Source organism: Microtus ochrogaster, chromosome 4 (assembly GCF_000317375.1).
Source record: "Microtus ochrogaster isolate Prairie Vole_2 chromosome 4, MicOch1.0, whole genome shotgun sequence".
Lineage (NCBI taxonomy): Eukaryota > Metazoa > Chordata > Mammalia > Rodentia > Cricetidae > Microtus > Microtus ochrogaster.
The window spans coordinates 92,372,896-92,396,012 of record NC_022011.1 but is presented as its reverse complement, the minus strand read 5'-3'; the positions used below and the strand labels follow the sequence as shown (position 1 = coordinate 92,396,012).

The following is a 23,117-nucleotide window of genomic DNA, read 5'->3' as shown; positions in this document are numbered from 1 at the left end:
GCATGCTTCATTTTTTCAGACACCCAATGTCGCTGTCGTTAGCTCCTCCTTTCTCTAATCTCCTATATCTGTTCAGTTCCCAAGTCCCCTTCCTGGCCCCTGGCCACACTCTTCTTCCCTGCCACCTCCCTGCTGACGGCTCCTCGTTACCGTTACTGTGTGCCTGGAATATAAAAGAAAATGGAAGCAATCTCTACTCTGCTTTCTCTGCTCTCGGTCTCCCCGACTCCCACCCAGCCTGCCCACGGCAACCAGACTCATCTGGCCACACGGAGGATCTCCTCACTAGGTCATTCTCCCCACTGCCTTCAAATTCAAAGTAAAACACCTTACCCAGGCACCCGAGGGGTTTCACTGTCAAGAAACAGCTGCTATTCAAGCCTCCGCCCTCAATGGCTACCAGCCAGCCTTCACTCTAACGCTTGAATGTTTGTGGCCACCTGGCCACCTGGTTTGGTAAGCTAGAAACCCAGAAATTGGTACACTAGAAACCTAGAAATCTATTTTGAATGCTGCCTAAAGTCCCTTCATCGCCTCCAAACTAGGAAACTCCTCCCTGCTGTTCTCAGATCCCAGACTCTAGAGCCCTTCCTCAAGGCCAAGCCTGCTTCCCTACGGGTAGCCAGAGCTCTTTCCTGTCCTTCAAAGTACAGAGATGAGATGATGAAATAGGCCAGAGGACGGCTGCCCCCTACTGACCATCGTGGGAAGCACGGGCAGGTTTGTCATCGCAGACTGCAGACTGAGCAAGCAGTCGCCTGGGGAGAGAAATAGCAGGCCGCCAGATGACAAGCTTTGTAAGCCCTTAAGCCTCTCAGGTTCTACACCCAGAGTGGGGGGTGAGGGTGTTTTCAGCCCAGTTTTCGGAGCAGCTGGCTCCCCGTTTAGATCTCTAATCTGTGAGAGAGCTCCTCTATAAAAACATGAAGATGGGGTTTCCAAGACCCTTCAGAAGGGAAAGTTGGCCAACAAACTGAGAGGCCACCGAAGCACGTACAGTCCAGGTGGCAGGCCCAAGGTCCTGCTGGGGTCAGGTTTCTCTATGAATTATTAATGCTTACAGCCAAACCTGTCGGATGTCCTGAAACCTGAGAGTCCATCTCCTCTTGTTTGTCCACGATGCCCTTCTCCATCCCTCTGCTCTGGGGCATGGGCGTCGGAGGGGGTTCTGGGGCAACTATGCTCAGGGAAGAGGTTTGGAGAAGGTTGGGAGGTCTGCTGCCACTACCAAGTGGTCTTGGCAAATTCTCCTGATATCTTTTTTTGTTCTTCTTGTTGGTACTGTTGTTTTGGACATCTGGGGGGAAGGGAATGAGGACACAAAGAGTCCCTGACTTAACTGAGTTGAAGAGGAGAACAAACCCCATAACATGGCCTCACTAGCCCTGTCTCCTCTCCTCTTGTTTTCTTTTACCCACAAAAGTGTTTCTCTCTCTCTCTCTCTCTCTCTCTCTCTCTCTCTCTCTCTCCCCTCTAGTTGTTTTTGGTGTCCCCAGTCAACTCCAAATAGCCCAAGCCTTGCAATTTTCCCAAGGGCTACAGATGAGAAGAGAGGAGATTTGGATGTAGGCAAGGCTGGCTGAGCAAAAAGTAAACAGTAGAGAAGCCAAAGAGTGGGAGGGAAGTGGGGGCAGGAGGGGAGAAGCCCTGAGAGTGGGCACAGAAAGGCGACCCCCCCCATTGCCTCCACCCTTCCTTTTTCCTTCCATGCACCCATCACACCGGAAAGAGACCGTCACAGTGGGAGAGGGAAGGGCAACACAGGGGGCAGTAAGAGGAGATGGGCCGCCATTTTCCCAGCCCATTCAGCTCTTGCACGGTGATTCTAAAAATAAGGGCCTCTCTATGTGATTAAGTGAGCAGACAGTTTCCGAGCCCCTCAACCGCTGCTGAATCAGATAGCTGGTGGTCCAGGGATTTGCATTTTATCAAGTGGAAAATGTCTGTAAGTTCTCTCACGTCTGGGAGTCATCTTACTGAGGGTGGGAAGGGGAGGAAGGAGAGGAACTGACAGGGCCATGCAAAGGAAGGCTGGCGCTCCTCCCCAAACAAACACTTTCGGTGGAAGCTGTGGATGGGAATTAGGTGTTGAGGACGGTGGGGATGAATAAAAGATGGAGAAGGTCAACCTGAGCGACCGACCGTTGTTTCCTGTAATCCCAGCACTAGGGTGGCTGGGCAAAAGGGTAGCCGTGAGTTCGAGGCCAGTTCCGCCTATACAGGGAGTTCCAGGCTAATCTGAGCTACAAAGTGAGGTAAGTCCTGAAGAAAGAAAGAGAGAGAGAGAGAGAGAGAAGAGGAGAGGAGAGGAGAGGAGAGGAGAGGAGAGGAGAAGAGAAGAGAAGAGAAGAGAAGAGAAGAGAAGAGAAGAGAAGAGAAGAGAAGAGAAGAGAAGAGAAGAGAAGAGAAGAGAAGAGAAGAGAAGAGAAGAGAAGAGAGAAAACCCAAAACAGGTAGTATGATAAATGGAGAAAGAGGGACCCATATCGGATGGGGGTGGGACATAACCAAGATGAGACTGGGAAGACCCATGCAAGTTATGCCCACCCACTCTTCTTCACGGCCTCCTGAAACTCTGCTTTGCTGGACCCACTGGTCTCTGTGAGATAATCACAGAGACCTCTCGCTAGCTTTCTGGAGAGGAGGGCCCGAGAGCAAGCGTGTCACTCACCAAGACCAGTGAGCCTCTATAGGGTGTGTCTAGGAAGATGCGCCCGCATGTGCCACCTCCCTAACCTCTGCACCCACCCGCGGGGTGTCCAGCATCCTTCTGACCTGTTCCCTCAGGCCTTCCCCAGCCCCCAGTTCCAACTCATCTGCATAAAGTTCCAATTAACACGTTTTCCTGGAGTTGTTTGCGATCCCTGAACTCGCTCCCAACCCGGAGCCCGCTTCCTGCCGCCCCCTCGTCCCTCGGATCGCAGCTCCATTAACCCTTGAGACCCAGGTGGCTCTCGTTGGCCTCTGGCCTGTCCCTTCGTACGAGACAGCGAGCCCGGGACGCGCCCCTAGGCGGGCGCAAAGGGCGGGCCAGAGGCCGGTGTTCCTCGGGAAAACGACAGGAGTTCGCCCGCCCCTCTTTCTGGGAAGGCATGAGGAGGGGGACTTCTCCCGGGAGACTCGGGGCGTCGAAATTCCTCGTTCCTCATCCTGCGGCCCCCGCACCCCTCCTCCCGGCAAGGCACCCTCTCCCCTCCCCAGCCATCTGTTCCTCTAGGCAGCGCAGCGACAAACACAGCTCTAGCTTGCTTCCGGCCTTACCCAGCCCCCTCCCCAAACTCCCCCATTCCCGAGGGTGGAAGAATGATGACGCCCCTCTCCTAGAAGGTCCACATGTCAACCTCCATGTCTCACTTAACCCCGAGCTCAACTTGGCAGGGTAACTGTGGGGGTCCCCCTTCTTCTACCGAGGGGGTCCGTGGAACTGAAGAGAGAATGCTTAAAGCTAGGGATCTGGGAAAGGCATGGAGGAGACCTCGGGAAAAAAGCAGAACAGACAGAGGTAGGAAAACCGGGTGCCAGAAGCGTGGATTTGAGCACAGTGGTCTGGGGTTCCCCTTCTGGGGTTTGCCACCCCGCGATTTGCCCACCCGCAAATACGCAGCGCCGCCTGCTGGGCACACTGAGGACCGCGCGCGCGCGCCCACACACTAGGCTTCCTGCGCTTGCCTTCATTAGCGGCTGATTGATGGGATGCCAGCCAGGTCCCTTGATGGCTTGTGGTTGGCAAAATTAGAGCTCAGAGAGACCCTGGCAGGGCCTCTGGGAGTTAGCCAGCCTCACCGACAGGATCTCTCCCATTCTGAGATTTTTCTTGTGCACAAAAGGCCACATAGAGAGTCAGGAGTCTGCTTCGAGCAACCATCTGCTGCGTGACTTCTCTCCAGACCTCCCTGCAGTCTTGTCGTTTGAAGATGGGCGGGTCATTCTCCTTTATTCCTCAAGAGAAGTCAGAACAAACAGAGGAAGCTTATCTGGACCGCTGTCTCCCAGCCCTCGCATTTGGAGATCCTCCACGGGATAAGGGCCAAGAGGATGGATCAGGACTGAACCCGGGGTCACTCGAGAGTCAGAGGGCGTGGCGCTCATCTCAGCCCAGCACTTGGGAAGCTGAGGCAAGAGGACTGTAAATTGGAGGCCAGTCTCAGCTACGTGGTGAATGATAGTCTAGCCTAGGCTAAAGTGTGAAACCCTCAAACACACTAGCAAGGCACCCCAGCCCTGAGAACTAGATGCTTGGGTAATCCTTTCTGTCCCTGGCTGCCACTCGGCTTTGGCCTTAACCTTTCTGGTGTTTCCTAATCTACATGGCGGTACACTATCGAGCTCTCCAGCTACAGCTGGGCTAATATGGCTCACCTGTGTGGAAGACAGGTGGTCAGCAGGCATTAGAGGCTCTGCCAGTCTGTGCCTGACTGCTAAGGCTTTCTGTCCCAAGGCACAGCCTAGTGAAGGGCTGAGACAAACAAGGTCACACCTTTCTCAAATGTCTCTCATTAAAGACGGTGTTTTCTTTATAGCTTATTTATTTTACTACATGTGCCTTGGTATTTTGCCCGCATGTATGTATGTCTGGGTGAGGGTGTCAGATGTTAGAATTACAGACAGTTGTGAGCTGCCACGTGGGTGCCAGGAATTGAACCCGAGTCCTCGGGAAGGTCGACCGGTCGGTGCTCTTAACTTCTGAGCCAGCTCTCCAGACCCAGTGTTTTCTTTAAATGTGAATTGTTTTAGAGCTTCGCTTTAATATTTAAAATAAATGCAAATATAGTGTAACATCAGAATTTGCCTGGTGTTTTAGGATGAAATAGGAAGCAACCAATAAGTGTTGCCTTCAGCAGGTCCCAGACATGGTAGGAAAGTTTTGAGTCATTCTTTAATGTGGGGGGGGGGGAGAAAGAGAGAGAGACTGGAGGGACTGACTCTGAAGCTCAAGCTGGCCTGGTATTTGCTATGTAGTCCAGACTAGGTTCAAACTCATGGCAATCCTACCTCAGTCTTCTAAGTGCCGGGGTTACAGGTGGATCCACCATGTCTGGCTTACTATGTCTTCTTTTAAAAAAAAAATTATGTAATGTATATAAGTGACCCATCTTCAAGCACACTAGAAGAGGGAATCAGATCCCATTACAGATGGCTGTGAGCCACCATGTGGTTGCTGGGAACTGAACTCAGGACCTCTGGAAGAGCAGCCAGTGCTCTTAACCGCTGAGCCACCTCTCCAGCTCCCCAATCATCCTTCTTAAAGTCCCAGCCACGTGTGGTGAGACAGGAGTGGAGATGTGGAAGGACAATAAACCCCTCCCTCCAGCCGCAGACACACACTGCCAGTCTTTGATTCCCCTTTTTATTTCCTCTAAGACCTGTAAGAAACAGCACCAGGGAGGGACCCGCCCTCCAGCCCTCACACCCGAGGGGGACACAGCGAGCATGTCAGTCTCTCCTGCAAGAGAGGTTGCCTGTGTGTGCGCATAGGGGGATGTGTGCACACTTGGTAGCTGGAATTTTAGGATAGTCTGTTCACCAATCCCGTGAGTCTTCAGAAGGCAGTACCCACAGAGGCTCCTGGGACAAACGTGGAGAAAGGACAGCCCCCCCACACCTCTGGTTTCCTTCAGTCCAAGAAGATGGCCCAATAACACTGGAATAGACACTGCCTTCCGTTCATAGACAGCTTGCTTTGGAGAATATTTTTAAGAGCTGGTTTTTTTTTTGTTTGTTTTGTTTTGTTTCCCTTTTTGCAAAGACCTACAAAAATAGAACTCTCTTAGTATTTATAAATCCTCGGCCCCTTGGCTCCACTCACACGATGTGGGCAGAAAGCCACTGGGGCATTCCCTTTGCTTTATCATGCCTTGGTTGCCGGTCCTCTGAGTCCCTCAGCCTTGGGAGTCTATGTAGCCACCTTGGAATCATTGAGCACCTTCTGTGGGTCTGGCAAACTGGCGGCATACTGTCTCTGGAGACGGGACCGGTAGTAGAAGAGGTAGGAGGGCAGAAGGAATCCCAGGAACGAGAGAATCAGGAGGCCCAGATTCACCTTCGGAGCGTGGAAAGAAGAACAAAGCCAAATTAGGACTAGCAGGGTGCATCCTCTTCAGGGACCTGCCTGAGACACCCAACATGGAGGACAGGGCAGCCATCTATACTCCAGGTCCAGGACCAAAAGAAATGTGAATGTGGTCAGACCCAGCAGGTAGGTGTGGTGACTCCTTCACCAGCATCTCAGATGGTCGACAAAGGGGCTGAGGTGAGAACACTGACATCTAGGGGGTGACAGTCACGCCCCACCATGCCATGCTCTCTGGAGTGGAGGAATTATGCACCAGAAGCCTGGATCATGCCCGCTAGTAGGATCCCACTAGAGTGTCTTTGGCATGGTCAAAGGAACCAGGGTGGCTATCTAGCCAGCCTGGAGCACAGATGATTTGCCACACCCAGGACTGTGACCTTCATGAGCTCCCGTGAATCACACGCTACTCCCTGACTCATGTGTGACTTTGGGCGAAGACTCTCATCTCAGCTGAGTACACCCTTCACGGGTCTACTGTGGCAAAGACTAAGTGAGAAGAAAAAGAAAAGGCTGCCATGCTTGGCACAGCAACTCCTCAGCAAGTCGGGGGGAGGGTAACTTGTCACAGTTCTCTCAGAAGAGGGGCCCGTGGTTGGGTGCCCCACAAGCAGAAGTCAGGGTCAGGTGGGTGAAAGTTCTGCAAGGAAGGGCCTTGACAATCACAGCGGTGCCTCGGTACCTCATACAGGAGCAGGCACCTGCTGCCGAGCCTGTTCCCAGAGTACTGAGAGAGAATGACATGAACGGGCAGAGAGGTACCGGAGTGCAGTCCTCAGGGCTATGACCAGGCCAGCACACAACTTAACTGGGACCTAATAAAAACAAATCCTGGGGCTGGGGAAATAGAGCGGTGGAAAAAGCTCTTTCAGCACATAAACGAGGATCAGAGTTCGGATCCCCCGAATGCATATACATGCTGAGTGGGACGGTGGTCCACCTCTATTCTAGTTCTCTGGAGAAAACTAGGTAACTGGATACCCACATTGCTAAACTCTGAGTTCAACTAAGAGACCCTGCCTCAATGAATACAAGGGGCAGCACAGTCAAGGAGTGCTCCCAGCATCCATCTGGGGCTTCCACACACGTGTGCACACATACACTCAAGCATGAGTATGCTCATGCATGCTTACCACACACATGACAAATCTTTTTGAAAAACGAAATAGAACAAAATCAGAGTCTGGGCACCAGATCAAGAGAGAGGCTGACCAGAGGCTGGGAGGATTCTGATGAACAGGCATCCTGACAAGCCCACATTATGGATCTCCAAGGCACCTGCTGGCTGAGATGCTAGGAGGGGTTCTGGCACATTCCAGCCCCGCCCCTTCCCCAGTACTAGGAAGGGTCCCCTGAGCTCTCACCCAGAAGGGGTCTCCATGCAGAGGTCCCACCATGGCCATGAAGAGCAGTTGCTGCAGCAGAGCGAACACGGCACTGATGAGGGACTGAAGGCCTGTCAGTGTCCCGAAGTGATTGGACGGGAACCTGAGGGGGCCGGCCAAGAGTCAGAGGCAGGACCCCTTCTCAGCCCAGCACCCACCCTGCTCCCTCCCCAGACATCACTCCGTGTTGGCCAGGAAGAATGTTGCTTGAAGAATTCAAGTCTGCGTGTACCCTTGGGTCCCTACCCTCCGGGGTCTGTGTCACTTCAGAACCAGCAGGCTGAGTTCAATTACCTACTGTCTGTGTGGTCAATCTCTCTGTGCCCCACTTCCTTCACCAAGAGCAGGGAGAGGACAAGCCTCACTGGATTTTTTATGTTATTCTTTTCTTTTTTTTTTTTAAATATTTATTTATTTATTATGTTTACAATATTCTGTCTACATGTATGCCTGAAGGCCAGAAGAGGGCACCAGACCTCATTATAGATGGTTGTGAGCCATCATGTGGTTGCTGGGAATAGAACTCAGGACCTTTGGAAGAGCAGGCAATGCTTTTAACCTCTGAGCCATCTCTCCAGCCCTGTTATTCTTTTCATAAATGTTTACTGAGCTTCTCCTACGTGAGACACTGTTCTAAGCGCTGGAGAAAAGCATGAACCAGACAGATATCTTGTAGACGTAGCGGTGGTATAAGCAAGACAAATGCATAGCGTGTTAATCCTAAGAGCTAAGCAGGAAAGCTGAATGGAGAAGTGGAGAACTGTGGGGGTCCAGGGGCTTGCAATGTAGATGAGGCGGCCAGAGACAGTCACACCAAGGACTAATAGATGTGCCCCCGGAGAAGCTGAGGAGGGAAAACTGTAAACCTTGCAGGTAGCTAGAGGAAGAGACAGACAGGAACATACTTAGGGTTTGTTTACAAGTTGGCTCTTGAAGCTGAAGCAAAGACACAGGGAGACAGGGAAAGAAAAGGGGCAACGAGACCCTGGGCCCAGATCTTTGGGAACTTTGGCCCAACTCTGGAGAAAGAGGAGACGGAAAACCATAAGTCATGTCAAGAGTGGTGGCCCTACCTAGTGAGCCAGGGGAGTGAGGAGGTGGGCGGTGGTGGCACACGGTTTTAATCCCAGCACTTGGGAGGGGAGGCAAAGGCAGGAGCATCTCTGAGTTCGAGGCCAGCCTGGTATACAGAGTGAGATTCATGATGACCAGGGTTACACAGGGAAACCCAGTCTCAAAAACACAAAAACAAACAAAAGACAAAGCAGGGAAGGCAGCAGCTAGAGGTGATGCAGCCTTGCAATGATCCGTGCTTGAGATGAGAGTCGGCTGGAGTGTCACTGAGGCAGTCAGAGTCAGGAAAGCAGAGGCAGGACCTGTGAAGGATGGAGCCCAAAGGACGGCAAATACCCTGCAGATGATCGTCCAGAGAGAAGACCTCAAAGGCAACTGAGAGGCACTGGCTGGGACAATGAAGGAGAGGGGCTGCCCTCTGCTGAGATGGCTATAGGGAAGTGTAGCCAAGCACCCACCCAGAACCTTCCAGGGAAAGGACACCATGTGACATGATCCGTGCAGAGAACTCTTTCAACAGCACCTTGCAGTTGGCGTGAAGAGAGAAGGAAACCAGCATTGTTCATTGGGACGCTATAAGAAATCTCTACAGGACAGGCCCGGGGAAGGAGGCCTCAACCCAGGCTCAGGGCCAAAATGTTCATCAGACCAGACTTTCCCCTTTTCTTTGAGAAAGACATCATAATTTTGGCGTCTCTATGAATAGACGGTGGGCTCTCTGTGTTCACTGAGCTCCCACCATGAGATACAAAGAGCTCCCATGATCACTTTCCCTCTCACAGTCAAAGAAAGGCCAGGAGAAAGACTGCTTTGGAGGAAGTTGTGACCCTTTCAGCTCTGGCTAAGAATCCCTAACTGTTCAGGCAAAGCTCCAGAAGGCAACATGGTCCAAGTGACTCACACGGCAGCATAGAGACCTCCGCAGGCCGAGTGGAAGAAACCACGAACTATGGTGTGTAGGACAAAGGCCACCAACTGAAACCCAAGAGAGAGAGAGAGAAGACGGTCAGAAAGATCAGGGAAGAGAGAGGGACACGGGCTTTGCTGGTCCACTTACACAGTTCTACCCTGACCCGACCCCCACCAACACAATCTTGACCCAACCCCCACCAACATAATCTTGACCCAACCCCCACCAACATAATCTTGGCCTAACCTCCACCAACATAATATTGACCCAACCTCCACCAACATTATCTACAAGATAGGCTTCCTGGAAAACCCAGGAAGCAGACCTGGAAAGGGGATGCTTCTGGAGTATTCAGGCCCTGGTAGAGCATCCCCACGGGGGAAGCTCTAGAAACGGAGGAGTGGAGGAAAGCAGGTACCTGCAGGTGTAGGTTGCTGATGAGGCAGATGATGCCAAAACCCACAAGCAATATGTTGGTCAGGGTGAAGGCATTGATGGCATTGGTGAGCTTTTGGATCTTTCGGTAGCGTGGTCTGGTGAACTTGGTGGTAGTCCCGTCCCTGAAAAGAGCAGGCAAGTCACCGGTTGCTGCCTGGAACTCCTGGAAGCTCCTTGGTACCAGCCTGGCGCCAAGCCCTGCTGGTGTGCCTGCAGAGTTTGGAAAGCAACCACAGCAGAAAACCGTTTCTCTGTCTAGAGAGATGGCTTGGTCAGTGAAGTGCTTGCCTTGCAAACATAAGAATCTGAGTTCTTATGTTTAAATCCCATTAAAAAATGGTATAGCATACACTTCAATCCTGGCACTCAGGAGGCAGAGGTAGGTGGAACGCTGTGAATTCAAGGCTAGCCAGGTCTACATGAGTGCTAGCCTGTGTCTAAAAATAAATCTGGGTTAAGTAGTAGTACCTGAAAACTCACTGTTGGGGAGGTGGAGTAGGTGGGACCCTGGACCTCACTTGCCAGCCAGTCTAGCCTACGGGACAACCTCCAGGGAGAATCTATGCCAAAAACAAAGCCAGTATGGGCAGCACCTGAGGACCAACAGCCAAGGTTGTCCTCTGGCCTCTACGTGCAAGTGCACACTCATGCCTGCACACGCACACTTGGAAAAAAGAAAGCTATTTCTTCATAAGTGTGGTTTCCTCCCTGACTAGACAAGCAACAAATGGAGGGGATATAAATCTACAGGCCCACCCCCAGAATGCAGGATGTCTAGAAAGAAACCCAGGAATTGGCAGGAAGGTGGAGAAGGGATTCCCCATGCCATCTTCCCCATCGTCCTGAACTGAAGCAGGTGCCACTCTGGGCAGTTTGGCATGACTCCCCAGAAATTTTTCAAATCTTCTTGGCATGACCAAGAGCTCTGGGCCGGCTCAGGAAAGAAGGGCAGCAGGCAGGCTGGGATGAGCACAGGCTGCCCGTCTGTCTAGGGTGGCCTCTGCAAATGAGCCTTGGCACCTCAAGAGCAGAAGGTAAAGAGAGAAGGCTGGAGCCTAGGAAACAAAGGGAAGCCACTGGGTCCATCCTTGGGTGCTTTTCTCCTAATCCCCCCTCCCACATTCTCAGGGGAAAAAAAGTCAGGAGTTCTGTGTTCAAGACCCAATTTCAGGCTTTAGCCAGCAAGATGCCCATGGTAACCCCGGGCCTTCCTCTACAACACCAGACTCACTCTGTAACCACAGACGATGACAGAAATGATGGCAGTTACCACTCAGACTGTATCAGAAGACACAACAGCTCTCCCCTTTCTCAGAACTCTGTCAGGAAGCCACCTTCCATACCAAAAGTGTCCCTAATTTAAGCCACATTGGAAGGCCCTGAACTTCTTGCCCAGTTATACAAGCAAACCCAGAAGCAGTTCTCCAACCCAGACACAGAAGGGTTCGGATGGCACAGCTCTGGCAGGAAGACAGAACATGACCTCATGAGAAAGCCCAGGACAGGTCCATCACGCTAGGGCGTGCCCAGACTCCATACCCTCAGCGGCTGTAGGGAAGAGTCAACATTTGTTGTTTAGAGACAGGGCTGTGCATTCCACAGCCATGGACAGCTGACAGGCCAATTCTTCCTTTTCCTAGCCTTTGTTTTCAAACAGGGCCTTGCTCTATAGCCGAAATAGGCAAAAGATGATGATGTAGGATGGCCTCAAATCATAGCAACCTCCTGTCTCAGCCTCCTGCTTGGATGACAGCCATAAGTCACCATGCTCAGACAAGCTTAGGAATGTGAGCTTTAGGACACCGGTTCAGAAGCCTGCTGTGTGGTCTCGGGCTGGTTACTTAGTGGTACAACACAGGTCTCAGCATCTTCATCTGCCCATGAGGGTCCATGAGGAACTCACCTGCTAGAGACTGAAATGATGCAAAGTGCCTAGCATCTTCCCAGCCCACACCTAGAGGCATCCTTATGCCAAACAGGCCAAGCCTCCTCCAGCCTGTTTCCCTATCTGTAAGATAGGGAAGTGCTGTCTCGGACCTCCTAGGAAAATGACGTGGGATGCTACATGCCCAAGCCTGGAGGAAAGGCAAGAGGCTGCCTGGGCTCCTGTGGGTCACCTGGGATCTCCGGAGGAAGCACCCTCACGCAGGGCGCCCTCTGTCGGATCATCCACACAGTCCTTGATGCGCCAATCCATGATGTAGCCAATGAGGGGGCAGGTGAGAAGACAAAGCAGCTGCATGACTCCGAAGATGGAGGAGTAGAACTCAACTGGGCAAGAACAGAAGCGGGGATCAGGACGCCAGCAGCTCAGCCCCCGACCCCCAGCGGAGGGGGACAAGGCTTAAACAGCCTCCCTCTGACCCCCAAGGAATGGGACATGGGACATCTCCCTACCTGTCTCTTCCACCTTTTGTCTTTGCTTGTTCTGCTCTGTGGGGAGAGGAAAGACGTGGTGAAGGAAAGTTGAGCCAACCGGCCCTCCAGTCCCGCCCTCCGCCCCTCCCACCGGCCCCGCCCACGCAGGCTTTCCGAAGAGCCTCACCATGCTCCAGGCCACCAGTCACAAGGAACTCCAGTATCTTGTTCATGGCAGCCATGTAGAATATGACGCGCAGCTGGGTCATACACATGGTGACGAGGCTCCACAGAAAAATGGGGGAGCAGAGGCTCTTGCGAAAGGGAACAGACTCTGAGGAGACAGTGGGCTAGCAGTCAAGCCCCCGGACTTTCTGTTTCCCAGCTTACATGGGTCTAGCGGTGCTAAGACGGTGACTGTAGGACTCTAGAGAGGAACAAGCTTCTTGAGGGACAAAAGGTTCAGGCGCACTATCCTGCTAAGCTCTGTGACAGCCTCTGTAGAACACTTTAGGTTAGGTGACCTAAAGGCTTCCAACATCTATGAAGCAGCTGCTGGCCTTGAACTCACAGAGTTCCACCTGCCTCTGCCTCCCAAGTGCTGAGATTATAGGCGTGCGCCACCACCGCCTGGCTCAGTCTCCTACTCTTAATCATCCTCCTGTAAGATTGAGCAATGGGGATGGTAAATCTTACGACTGGACCCATCCTGCACTATATATATGAATAGCTTGTATTGCTCATTGAGTCTTCCGGTCCTCATAACTAACCTCCCTGTTGGGTGATGGTTTCAGAGATGAAGAAGGAAAGGGTGAGGACCAATGTTGACGTCATACAAGGAAAGCAAGACTCAAGCTTGCACTCCAAGGTGCATGCTCCACCCCCAGTCAAGTCACTGAGCCCCAGAGGGAGCTAAAGTACATTTGGAAGTGAACTTCAGGTTGGTGCAGCTCTTCCTATGGCCAGCAGGGGGTGTAGGCATGCTAGACATGGAAGGCACTGTCTCAGAGCTCGGACTTGGCTGGGAGATTGATTAAGCTCAGTAGTGAGCAGAGACTCAGCTGCCTCAACAGGTCCTGTCCTCATCCAGAGGATCCAGCAGGGTACCCCGAATCTGAATTTCCCTGGTCTCATTGAGCTTTGGCTCCCATATCTACATCCACAGAGGGTGTTGTGAAGACCAAGGAGGGATGAGGATGCACCCTACCTGCCCCCCTAGGCTGGAAACCTGACCAGACACTCACTCTCATGATGTTTTTGTGAAGTTCCAGAGATATCCTGGGATGAAATAAAGGCATCAGCCCCTTCCTCCAGGCTGGGGGCCTTCTGGCTCAGCCGCTGGCCCACAATGGTTACATGGGTGTAGAAGCGGTCACCTGTGACCTTATGGTCCAAGGCTAGCCCAATGAGTTTGATCTTCTTCCTGCCAACAGTCAGACCAGAGCATATGAGAGCTAGTCATGCAAAGCCAAACTTCAACTGTCCCAGCCTGTCCAAGATAAACACCTCTTTATCTAGCACTGACATTCCTAGAAATAAGTTCCGAATGCTGCCCCCATCTCTTTGCTCAGAGCCTGGCTTGGGCACCTGCTTATACAGATATCCAGAAACCAAAGGGCAGATGAGTGTTTTCCTCTTGGTCTATTTCTATGGAGGAGGTGGCATAGCAGCTTCAGACACCGGCTCAGCCAGGTCCCATCCAAACTTCGCCTCGCCTCTTTTCAAGGCTAGAACCTTTAGCAAGTCAGTTTGTCATTAATGGCGTTAATAACAGCACTTCCAACCCACAGCCAGGACAGCGTATGATAGATAGTCTATGGCAGATAGCAGGTCTCAGTAATATCAGCTATGTGACTATTACCTTCTGAGCTAGGTTCTGCAGCACCTCCTCCTGCTGTCTGTTAACTGAAAGGGGACTGGAAGAGGCTGGCATGCAGGCTGCCCCCACAAAAAGCAGTACGCTAAATTGGCAGCATGGCAGCGTCTTGTTTGGATCCATGGGACACTTAACACTAATTCAGGAGTGGGAGTGGGGCTTCCCACTCTGACCTTCTCCTCCATAGTCAGAGAAGATTGCCCTTAATAACAAAGCACTTGTTGACTACCTACTATGGGCCAGCTCTACTATTTAAAAAAATAAAATAAAATAACACCCGCCAGCCCATGGATCATATGCAGAAGCAGAGCTGGGAAGTCTGAGGCCATTTGCAAAACCAAATTCGAAGTCCAAGTGTAAAGGCAAAGCTGGTTCTATCCATAACATCCTCACTGCCCTGGCCTCAACCCTCTACTGCAGGGGTCAGGGAACAGGAATCCAAGTCGTACTCCAACCTCCTCTCCCAGCCTCTCACGTGTAATCAACTTCCTCGGGGGCAGGAAAGGCTTCTGCGGGCCAGTTGAGAGCACAGTTCAGAAAGATAAGACAGGCCAGGCCAGACCAAGTGAACATGATGACCATGAAGGACACGCCAGCATCGTAGATCAGCTGTTGGGGAAGGACAGGCCATGGAGGGAGCCAGCTTGCTCGGGCCCCACAGAGACAGAACCCTTGGAGGACTGGGGCCTCCAAGGTCCCTTCCATCCCATTCCTTATACCCAATGTGCAGGCGGAGAAACCAAAGCAAGAAATTGAAAGTCAGACCCGGAAAGTCCACTGTCCCATCCCTTCCTTTACCTTAGCTCCACTAAGGGGGCGTGGAATTATCCTTACAAAGCACTGAAGGTGTCCGCCACTCCCTCAACGTGCCTGGGAAATCCCAATGTTTGCCCATGACTCCTTAGAAATGCTCACTTTTTGCACAAAAATAATGTTTCCTATCATATGCACAGGGAAATTAATGTTCTGGGTTTAGCTAGCACATTTCCTCACGGAGAGGCAAATCAAACCTAAGAAGCCTTATCTCACGGCTCCCAAGTGCACACAGGTGCACAGGCAGGAGAGAGGTGGGGTGATCCAGCAAGTTTCTACCCCAGAACAAACAGGTTCTGCATGGGCTGGGATCTAGTTCAGATGGGACAGCCCCTCTGATAAGAGAATTGTTTCCCATTGTCTTCCCTGACAGCCCCCTACTGAGAGCTCAGGTCACTGTGTGGGAGAAACCTCCACTCTTCCTGGAATTTGGGCCTTGTGTCCTTCCTTCTGGGAGCAAGACAAAGCTTCAATAAACAGCACCCCTTAAGCATGTAGGGATAACATAGGACTCCTACGCCCATAAAACTAACAAAATAACTCAAGATCAGCTCTGATCCGGTGGAAAGGCTGCTTGGACAAACTTGACCGAGGAGCCCCCACCCCCCCAGCTTAAAGCTCAGACCTCCAGCTCCCAGGTCCATCAGGCTGGCCTGACCAGGATCTACTCTGGCCGACTTGCCTTGTGACCTTAGACCAAGTTACTCGGCCTCTCCAGCAGGGATATACAGCCTAGATATCTGGCCTCCTCCATGTAAAAGCACCACTCACCCAGCCTCGTCCGATTCCAGTGTCGAGGCAAACAGACAGCTCAGGGGATGAAGGAAATGGTTCAGCGGGTAAAGTCTGGGGCTCCATCATACATGTAAAGGCAAAGTGTGGCTGCACACACCTGCAACCCAGTGTGGGCTGCGGCTGTGGTGTGGGAACACACAGACCCCAGAGGGCTTCCTGGCCTGCTAGTCTAGCTGAAACCATAAGCTTTGTTCAGTGAGAAACTCTGTCTTAGAAAACAAGACAAAGGGGGCTGGAGAGATGGCTCAGAGGTTAAGAGCATTCCCTGCTCTTCCAAAGTTCCTGAGTTCAATTCCCAGCAACCATATGGTGGCTCACAACCATCTGTAATGGGGTCTGGTGCCCTCTTCTGGCCTGCACGCATACATGGAAGGAATGCTGTATACATAATAAATAAATAAATATTTAAAAAAAAAAAGAAAACAAGACAGAGAGCGACAGAAGGAGACTCCATATCAACCTCTAGCTGCCACATGCACAAGCATGAGTTAGTTCAACTGTAACACACACACGTGCACACACGCACAGACACGCACTCACACACACACAGACGCGTGCACACATGCACAAGCGTGCACACGCGCGCGCACACAAACGAGCACACACGTACAGACATAAGTGCACACACACGCGCGCGTGCACACACGCACAGACACGCGCTCACACACACAGACATGCACACACACATGTACAGGTGTATGTGCACACACACAGATGTGCACACACACGCACAGACGTGCACACACTCAAATACACACACAAACACACACACACACATACATGTACGCACAGTGAAAGAAGGAAAATGACAGCCCAGCCCTACCAAAGGTTCCATACCTTGATTCCAGGGAACGTGATGGCTGAAGACGCATAGGAACCAATCATGAGGGCCATGAATGTGGATCGCAAGTTCCCGAACATGTTGGGCAGCTGAGGGAGAGGAGCAACTCTGTGAGCTGGTGATACGCTAATATCATGCCAGGCTCCCCTGTCTTAGCGTCTTAGCACTCCACAGAAAAACTCGGGGCTCCAGTCTGGCATTTCTCAAAGCGTGCTCCAGGAAGAGCGGCCCCAGAAGACATACAGAAAAGTCCTTGGGCACCTGAAAGTGTTCCAGAAATATCCCTAGAGAGAAGTTTTAACTTTGTCTCCTCCTAGAATTGCCCAGGGTTTTTATTCAGGGGACTCCTTTATTCAGTGACCCCCGGATAACCCCCAAGAGCAGGTAAGAAGAAACCCTGATCTAGGGCAGGAGAGCTCACTGAGCTCAACTCTCAACATGCACACAGTGGCTCACAACTGTCCGTAATTCAGGTTCCAGAGATCTGATAGCCTCTTCTGGCCTCTGCAGGTCACTGGGTATGTATATTGCATGCACTGACATGCATGTCCACAAAACATATATGTGACATAAACAAATAAGTTTTTTAAAAGAAACACTGATGTAAGCCGACTCGTTTCTAACACGAGAAAACTGAAGCTGTGAAGGGGAGAAGACTCAAAGCCTTAAAGACTTCCTCCCTGTCCCGGCCCCATGGAGGCTGTCTGTGGGTGACCCTATCACTCAAAGATGACCTATAATCCTCTCTTGGGTCTTGGGGCCCAAATACCACAGCCTGCAGGCTCTGCTTAGCCAGGATAAATTATGGAAAGACCAGGAACGCAAGGATGAATTGGTGGGAGCTCTGGTGTCCTAGAACACCCACTAGTAATGAATTAATTGATGGTGATATGTTCTGCTCACTAACAGAACCCTCCAAGAAAGGGAAGGCGAAGTCCTCAAGATTATCTGTATCCTCCTCTCTTAATCCCACTGCCTTCCAGGGTTAGGAGACAACATAGCTGGATGGGACCTTAGATGTCATACAGAGGTCACAAGAACAACGTCTCAGTCAAGGAAACTCAAACAGCGATGGGAAGTAAAATATTTAAACAGAGAAAGGAGTTATCCTCAATCCCAAGAGAATATAAAGTAAGGGGAGGCCAAGCAACTCCCATTAGAGCAGAGGTTTCGCTAGCGCCCTCTCTCCGCCATGCTCCCTGCCAATGACGCAAGGGAAAGATGCTAGGACTTAGATCCTTGTCCGTCGAAGAGGTTCAGCCTCAGTCTAGCTAACCAAAGGCTCACCCAGGAGGTAGCTGATTGGCCAATTTTTCTTAGTTAGCGCCTACTGCTGGTCTGAAACAGCAACAGGTCAGGGTCAGGACAACAAGCGGAGGGGCGGGGTGTGGCAGGCGCCAGGCCATACCATTGGCTGGAGATGAGGGGATGACCGGAAGAGGAGCGCAGACTGGCTGGCCCTCCAATCCCCTCCACAACTCAGGGCAGGGTCCAGGTCAAACCTCCGGCTCCAGCCCCAGAAGAGACTTAGGAGTCAATTTGCACAGCGGGAAGGGGTTGCTGCACAGAGGGTGGATCGGAAGGGATCAGCTTCCTTGAAAGTTGTGAAATGTGTCCCCAGCTGCAGTTAAAAGCAGCTGCTGGGATGAGAAATTGGGCCAAAACATCCAGTTTGGCCGCATCAGAGATAAACAACCAGAAACGGCCCAACGGGACCTCTCCTTTCTCACTGCCACCCTGCTAAACTTTTAACCCGTATATCCACAGACATCCACAAATAAATACGGTAAAACAAACTCACACAGATATGTGATAGGCGGGGTCACACGAAAGCGGGTCAAAACTAGTTAACTATTTGTAAATTCATACGAGTACAACCTCGCACATGCCTGTTTCCTCTCAAGCTCTTTCACACATTCTCCAGAATGTGGCAAAAGGTCCACGCAGCTAAGTTGCTCCTTCAACCTCGCGACCACTTGACCCAGCTGAGTTTTCTTCCTAGTAGTTATGACTGTTGACATGATTTATTAGTGTGCTTGCTTATTCTGTTCCACCCCTCCCTAAGCCCCATATGGAAGCTTCTGGGAGATGAGGACATAGTCCTGTTTGTACTGTAGACTCCGTGCAGGAACAGAGCTCGACCAACGCTCACGGGCTCAGTACACACACAGAGCCTCACCCACGCACAGCTCTGTGCCTCCCGTTAGCTCCCCACCTGCACGGTTTGACACGCAGGCACTTGATCTGGCTACTAGTCATCCTCTCGCTCGGCAGATTCTACAGTTATTTTTATTTACACATATGCGTGTATCTGTGTGTGCGCCATGTGTGTGGTCCCCTTGGAGACCAGAAGAGGGTTGTCAGTTTCTCTGGTGCTCGACTTAAAGGCAGTTGGGAGCTGCTGCAGGACTTAGAGAGGGCTGGCAACCAAACTCTGGTCCTTTGCAAGAACAGCAAATGGTCTTAACTGCCAATCAGCCTCTCCAGCCACCCTTCGCTCACATCTAACCCCTCCCACTCCCGGGTGCCTGGATGGCTGCCCGGACGTGTCCGTCATACTCACAGTGAGTGAGGTAAACGTTAGGCAGATGCCAGCAAATCCATTCAGGGATAGTGCCAGGAATATCAACGGAGACAGGACTGGGAAGAGAGAGAGAGAGAAGGGCGGATGAGGGCATTTGTGGAGCCATGGCGTCAAAGCCCACCTTGATCCCCACCCATTCTAGAGAGAACAGACGGCTCACCATTAGTGTCCCGAGAGGCCAAGGCCATAAGGGTGCAGGATGCGGCAAAGCAGGCACTGCAAGGGCACAGAAAAGTGCGGTATAATTTATTAGCCTCCCATCCCCTGCATCATCTTTCTGGCCAGGCATCGCCCCACAATCCAGCCACCTCACCTGCCCACCAAGCGCAGGGGCCGGGGCCCAAAACGGTCCATGAGAATCCCCAGAGGCAGTGTGGTAGCGCTTAGCAGGAAGGAGCCAATGGTGAAACCCAGATTGAGCATCTTGTCCTGCTGGTCACAGCTCGGCCACTGGTGCGGTTCATCTTGGGTGGTGTTGGTCCTGTTCTCGGCTGGGGGGGCGGGGGGATGGGAGGGCTCAGCTCGCTCTACAGAAACAGGAAAACAGCCTGGCCCAGGGGTCCTGCCTTCCGATTGAAGCCTCGGCCTGAACTAACCAGGGGTTCCTAGAGTTAATGCCGAGTCCCACGTGCTCTGTCTGGGGTGGGAAAAGAGCCCAAGAGTGAGAGCAGTTTAGCATCTGGCCTAGAGAGAACCACACACACTCTCAATCCGAGGCTTCAACGAGCTCAGCTGAGAATGTGGACAGCAAAATGTGTACCAGGTTGTGATGTCGCTTGGGAGCACCAGTGGCCCAAATGAGAAGGCAAAATCAGGGGCTCGCTCTCTAACGCAAGTAACAGGAATGCACATAAAAAGTAGGGAAGCCTCAATAAGTGACATTGATAGCAACAGCTAGTCCTGTTTAGGATTCAGTATTCAGCATTAACTATCTAGCATTAAACTGTGTTCCGGGCACTGCTCTGCACGGATCCTGTGAGTCACAACAACCTCCCAAGGGTCCATGAATAAAACATCCCATCCCCCACATGATGAGACCAAAGTGCCCTTCAGCTGTGAACTTGGGAACTGGGACAAGGTAAAGCAAAAAGCCAGGAGAGGGGACAGAGGGTGACTTGACTTAACTCTGTGCATTGAGCCATGAGGTGGCTGGCTACCTCCAAACTGTTTCTGGGTTGTGCTGCCAGGGGAAAACAGGGCATTACCTAGGAGACAGGCCAAACAGGATCTCCATTCCCACTGCCCACCTGACTCCCTCCGTGGGTGCCTCAGGCTCCTTGCCTATTAACAAGGGCAGAGAACAAGCAGCCTCAGCTGGAGACAAGGGAGAGAGTTTCTGCACAGTTCCTGGCCCAAGGGAAAGGACTGAGGCCCATTCCAGAGCTCCAGAAATAGCTGACAATAAGGTTGAACACAGACCCACCAGATCACACCCTGAGATTGGAAGTTCTCAAAGGTTTGAGACAGGGAATGAATGGATGCTGTTTAGAGGGGAGGAGGGCTGTTTGTAGTGACCCATGAATGTAATCCCAGCCCTGAGGAGGGTGAAGCAGGAGCATTGCCCTGCAGTCAGCCTGCACTACATAGTGAGTTCCAGACCAGCCTAAGCTATGTGTGAGATTCTTCTGAGAGAGAGAGAGAGAGAGAGAGAGAGAGAGAGAGAGAGAGAGAGAATCATTAACTAAAAATACAAACGTGTGGTGAGCTCTGTGAAGGGACAGGGCTGTACCTGGGTGCTGGGAAAGAGGGTGGCCCTTGACCCTGACTTCAAGTAACCTCGAGCTGTCAAAGAACCTACAGGTAGCAGCAGGTAATGAGATCTGTGTGTTAGCATAGAAAGAACATAAAGAAGGGTCAGATCTGAAGAGCAGGCTACCAGAAAAGGAACTGCCTTGGACAGTACCAACTACCTTGGGAGGCTAGGGCCAGGGCTAGGACACCTGGAGGAAGGACTTAGGGGTTCGACCACTCAGCCTTTGAGGTTCATGCTAACCTCTTTCCTTCGCTATCTTTGTGAATGCCACCCACTTCTCCACCGGGTTTGTCCACATGGGTGTATTCTGATTACTCCGCAGCACTGTGTTGGGGCAGAAGGAGAAGTCAGACTAAAGGCCACAAACGGGTGACCACCCCGATTCTCTCTCTACCCATGTTTTGGTAGACCACCAGTAACTTGGGTTGAGCATCATGTTAAAAAGAAATCCAGATTTCTAGTTCTTAGGAACTTGGGAACCTCAGCTGGACATGGTGGGATGCAACCACAGTCCTGGCTTCTTGGGAGGCTGAGGCAAGATGGCTGGAGCTCAGGAGTTCTGGGCCAATCTGAGCAATATAGTAAAAAGAAATGAAGAAAGAGAGAGGAAGGGAGAGAAAGCCAGGAAGATCTAGCTGTTGCTGGCCTCCTCTTCCACCAGGACTGTTCTCTTTTGAACAGGTTTATATCTGTCTCACAGCTCCTGGATGCTAGCTAGCTACCTCACACCTGCCCTGCTGGCCTCATTTATAACCATCCTCCTGCCCTTACACGGCAGCTGAATCCGTAGCCCCTGAGTTAGACAATTTCATCATCAAATGACAAGTTTCCTCTCAGGTAATTCCACGAGTTTGCATCCTGCCATGTAATCCCACGCGTTCACAGAAAACACCTACTTTGTGCCAGGCCAAAACTCTATCTTTACCACAACCCTAAAAAGTTAATACAGAGGTCTGTATACAGATGATGAGGCTCCCGGAAGCAAAAGTACTCAGCCATCCAGCGGCCTACAGTGACCCAGAGCCAGCAGCACAGATTCGTCACACCACCATGCCAGCTGTCCCAGAGGCCAGCTTGGAATCTTTCCCAAGGATCTTCTAATGCTAGTGAATACGTGTACCCTGCTCCAGGTACCCAGCCCAGCAGGCTGCTGACGGCCACTCAAGGCCTGCTAAGATGTAATTTTTTTTCTGCTGTAATCAGCCAGCTTCTTGGGAGTTCAATATGAGCTGGCTCCTGAAGCCCGATCACTCTGAGTGACTGGTTAAAGAACTTGCGTCCAGGAGACGCACAGCGGAATAAGTCTGGCATCCAGCTGCCCCATTTTCACAGATGGATAACGCATGAGAGGAGGAAAGTGAAGGCACCCAGTGAGTGAGTGAGGCTGCTGGGTTGACAACAAAGGGAAAAGAGTCTCTATGCTCCAGCTCTTGTTTGCTCCGTGTTAGCTGGGTGACCTACGCACAACACAGTTGGCCGTGCACGCGACAGGGCCTTTCAAATTGGGGTTAGGTAGTATGTGGAATGACTTCTGAGGCTCCAGTTATTAGTTACTTGTGCATTAGAAACATGCATGAATATATGTATTTCTCAGGACTATATATACATATGTGTGTGTATACAACATCAAACCAAAGGTTATATCACACTTTAAATAACAGTAACTAAGGCACACAGGAACTCCAAAGGGGGTTTGTAAATAAATGATCGTGTCTGAGAGACCCTGGGAAATAGATCATGGGTAAGCATGCACCTCTAATTAAATTCTGGCCTCACTAGCTATGCTGTTGAAATCCTCTGAGCCCTGGTCCCACCTCTGAAATGGGGACAATGACCCAAGACCCCTGGATCTGAGGATGGGCTGAGGACCGTACATGCAGAGCAAACTGAAAATGATTTTCCCTGTCTCCTAATCCATGTTTGCCTCCTTATGTTATTTTCCTGCTGGTGTTGTAGTCACTGTTGTTCTTTTGAAAAACTACAACTCCCAGACTCCTCCTGGACTATGGTTGCCTGTGCGCGCACCTGCGCGCAGGTATGGGATATCCTTCCCAGATTCCCTTGTGCCCCCCGTTAAAAGGCAGGGCCACACGAGGCCCCTTCTTCTCATCCTGCCTTTTCCTCGTGTGTCCCACATCCTTTGTCCTTTTGTGTTTCCCTCCCCCATTAAAGTGGACCCACGTGGGAGCCGCCGTGTCGTGTCTGTGTTTGTTCCGCCGT

General features: G+C 51.5%; 1 protein-coding gene across 1 annotated transcript in view; it reads right to left on the bottom strand.

Annotated features, from left to right (window-relative positions):
* Nucleotides 1–5,351: 5,351 nt before the first annotated feature.
* The window catches only part of Slc43a1 (solute carrier family 43 member 1), a 26,177-nt gene continuing 8,411 nt past the window's right edge, over nucleotides 5,352–23,117 (bottom strand). Inside the window, exons 3-15 of the mRNA XM_005346679.3 lie at nucleotides 19,458–19,635; nucleotides 19,305–19,360; nucleotides 19,124–19,200; nucleotides 16,557–16,649; nucleotides 14,587–14,720; nucleotides 13,480–13,658; nucleotides 12,423–12,569; nucleotides 12,275–12,310; nucleotides 11,995–12,148; nucleotides 9,858–9,999; nucleotides 9,431–9,504; nucleotides 7,435–7,558; nucleotides 5,352–6,040 (exon numbers count right to left, since the gene is read on the bottom strand). Of these exons, the coding sequence (XP_005346736.1) occupies nucleotides 5,894–6,040; nucleotides 7,435–7,558; nucleotides 9,431–9,504; nucleotides 9,858–9,999; nucleotides 11,995–12,148; nucleotides 12,275–12,310; nucleotides 12,423–12,569; nucleotides 13,480–13,658; nucleotides 14,587–14,720; nucleotides 16,557–16,649; nucleotides 19,124–19,200; nucleotides 19,305–19,360; nucleotides 19,458–19,635 (1,541 nt within the window). The 3' untranslated portion in view covers nucleotides 5,352–5,893. The remainder of the gene's footprint in view (nucleotides 6,041–7,434; nucleotides 7,559–9,430; nucleotides 9,505–9,857; nucleotides 10,000–11,994; nucleotides 12,149–12,274; nucleotides 12,311–12,422; nucleotides 12,570–13,479; nucleotides 13,659–14,586; nucleotides 14,721–16,556; nucleotides 16,650–19,123; nucleotides 19,201–19,304; nucleotides 19,361–19,457; nucleotides 19,636–23,117) is intronic.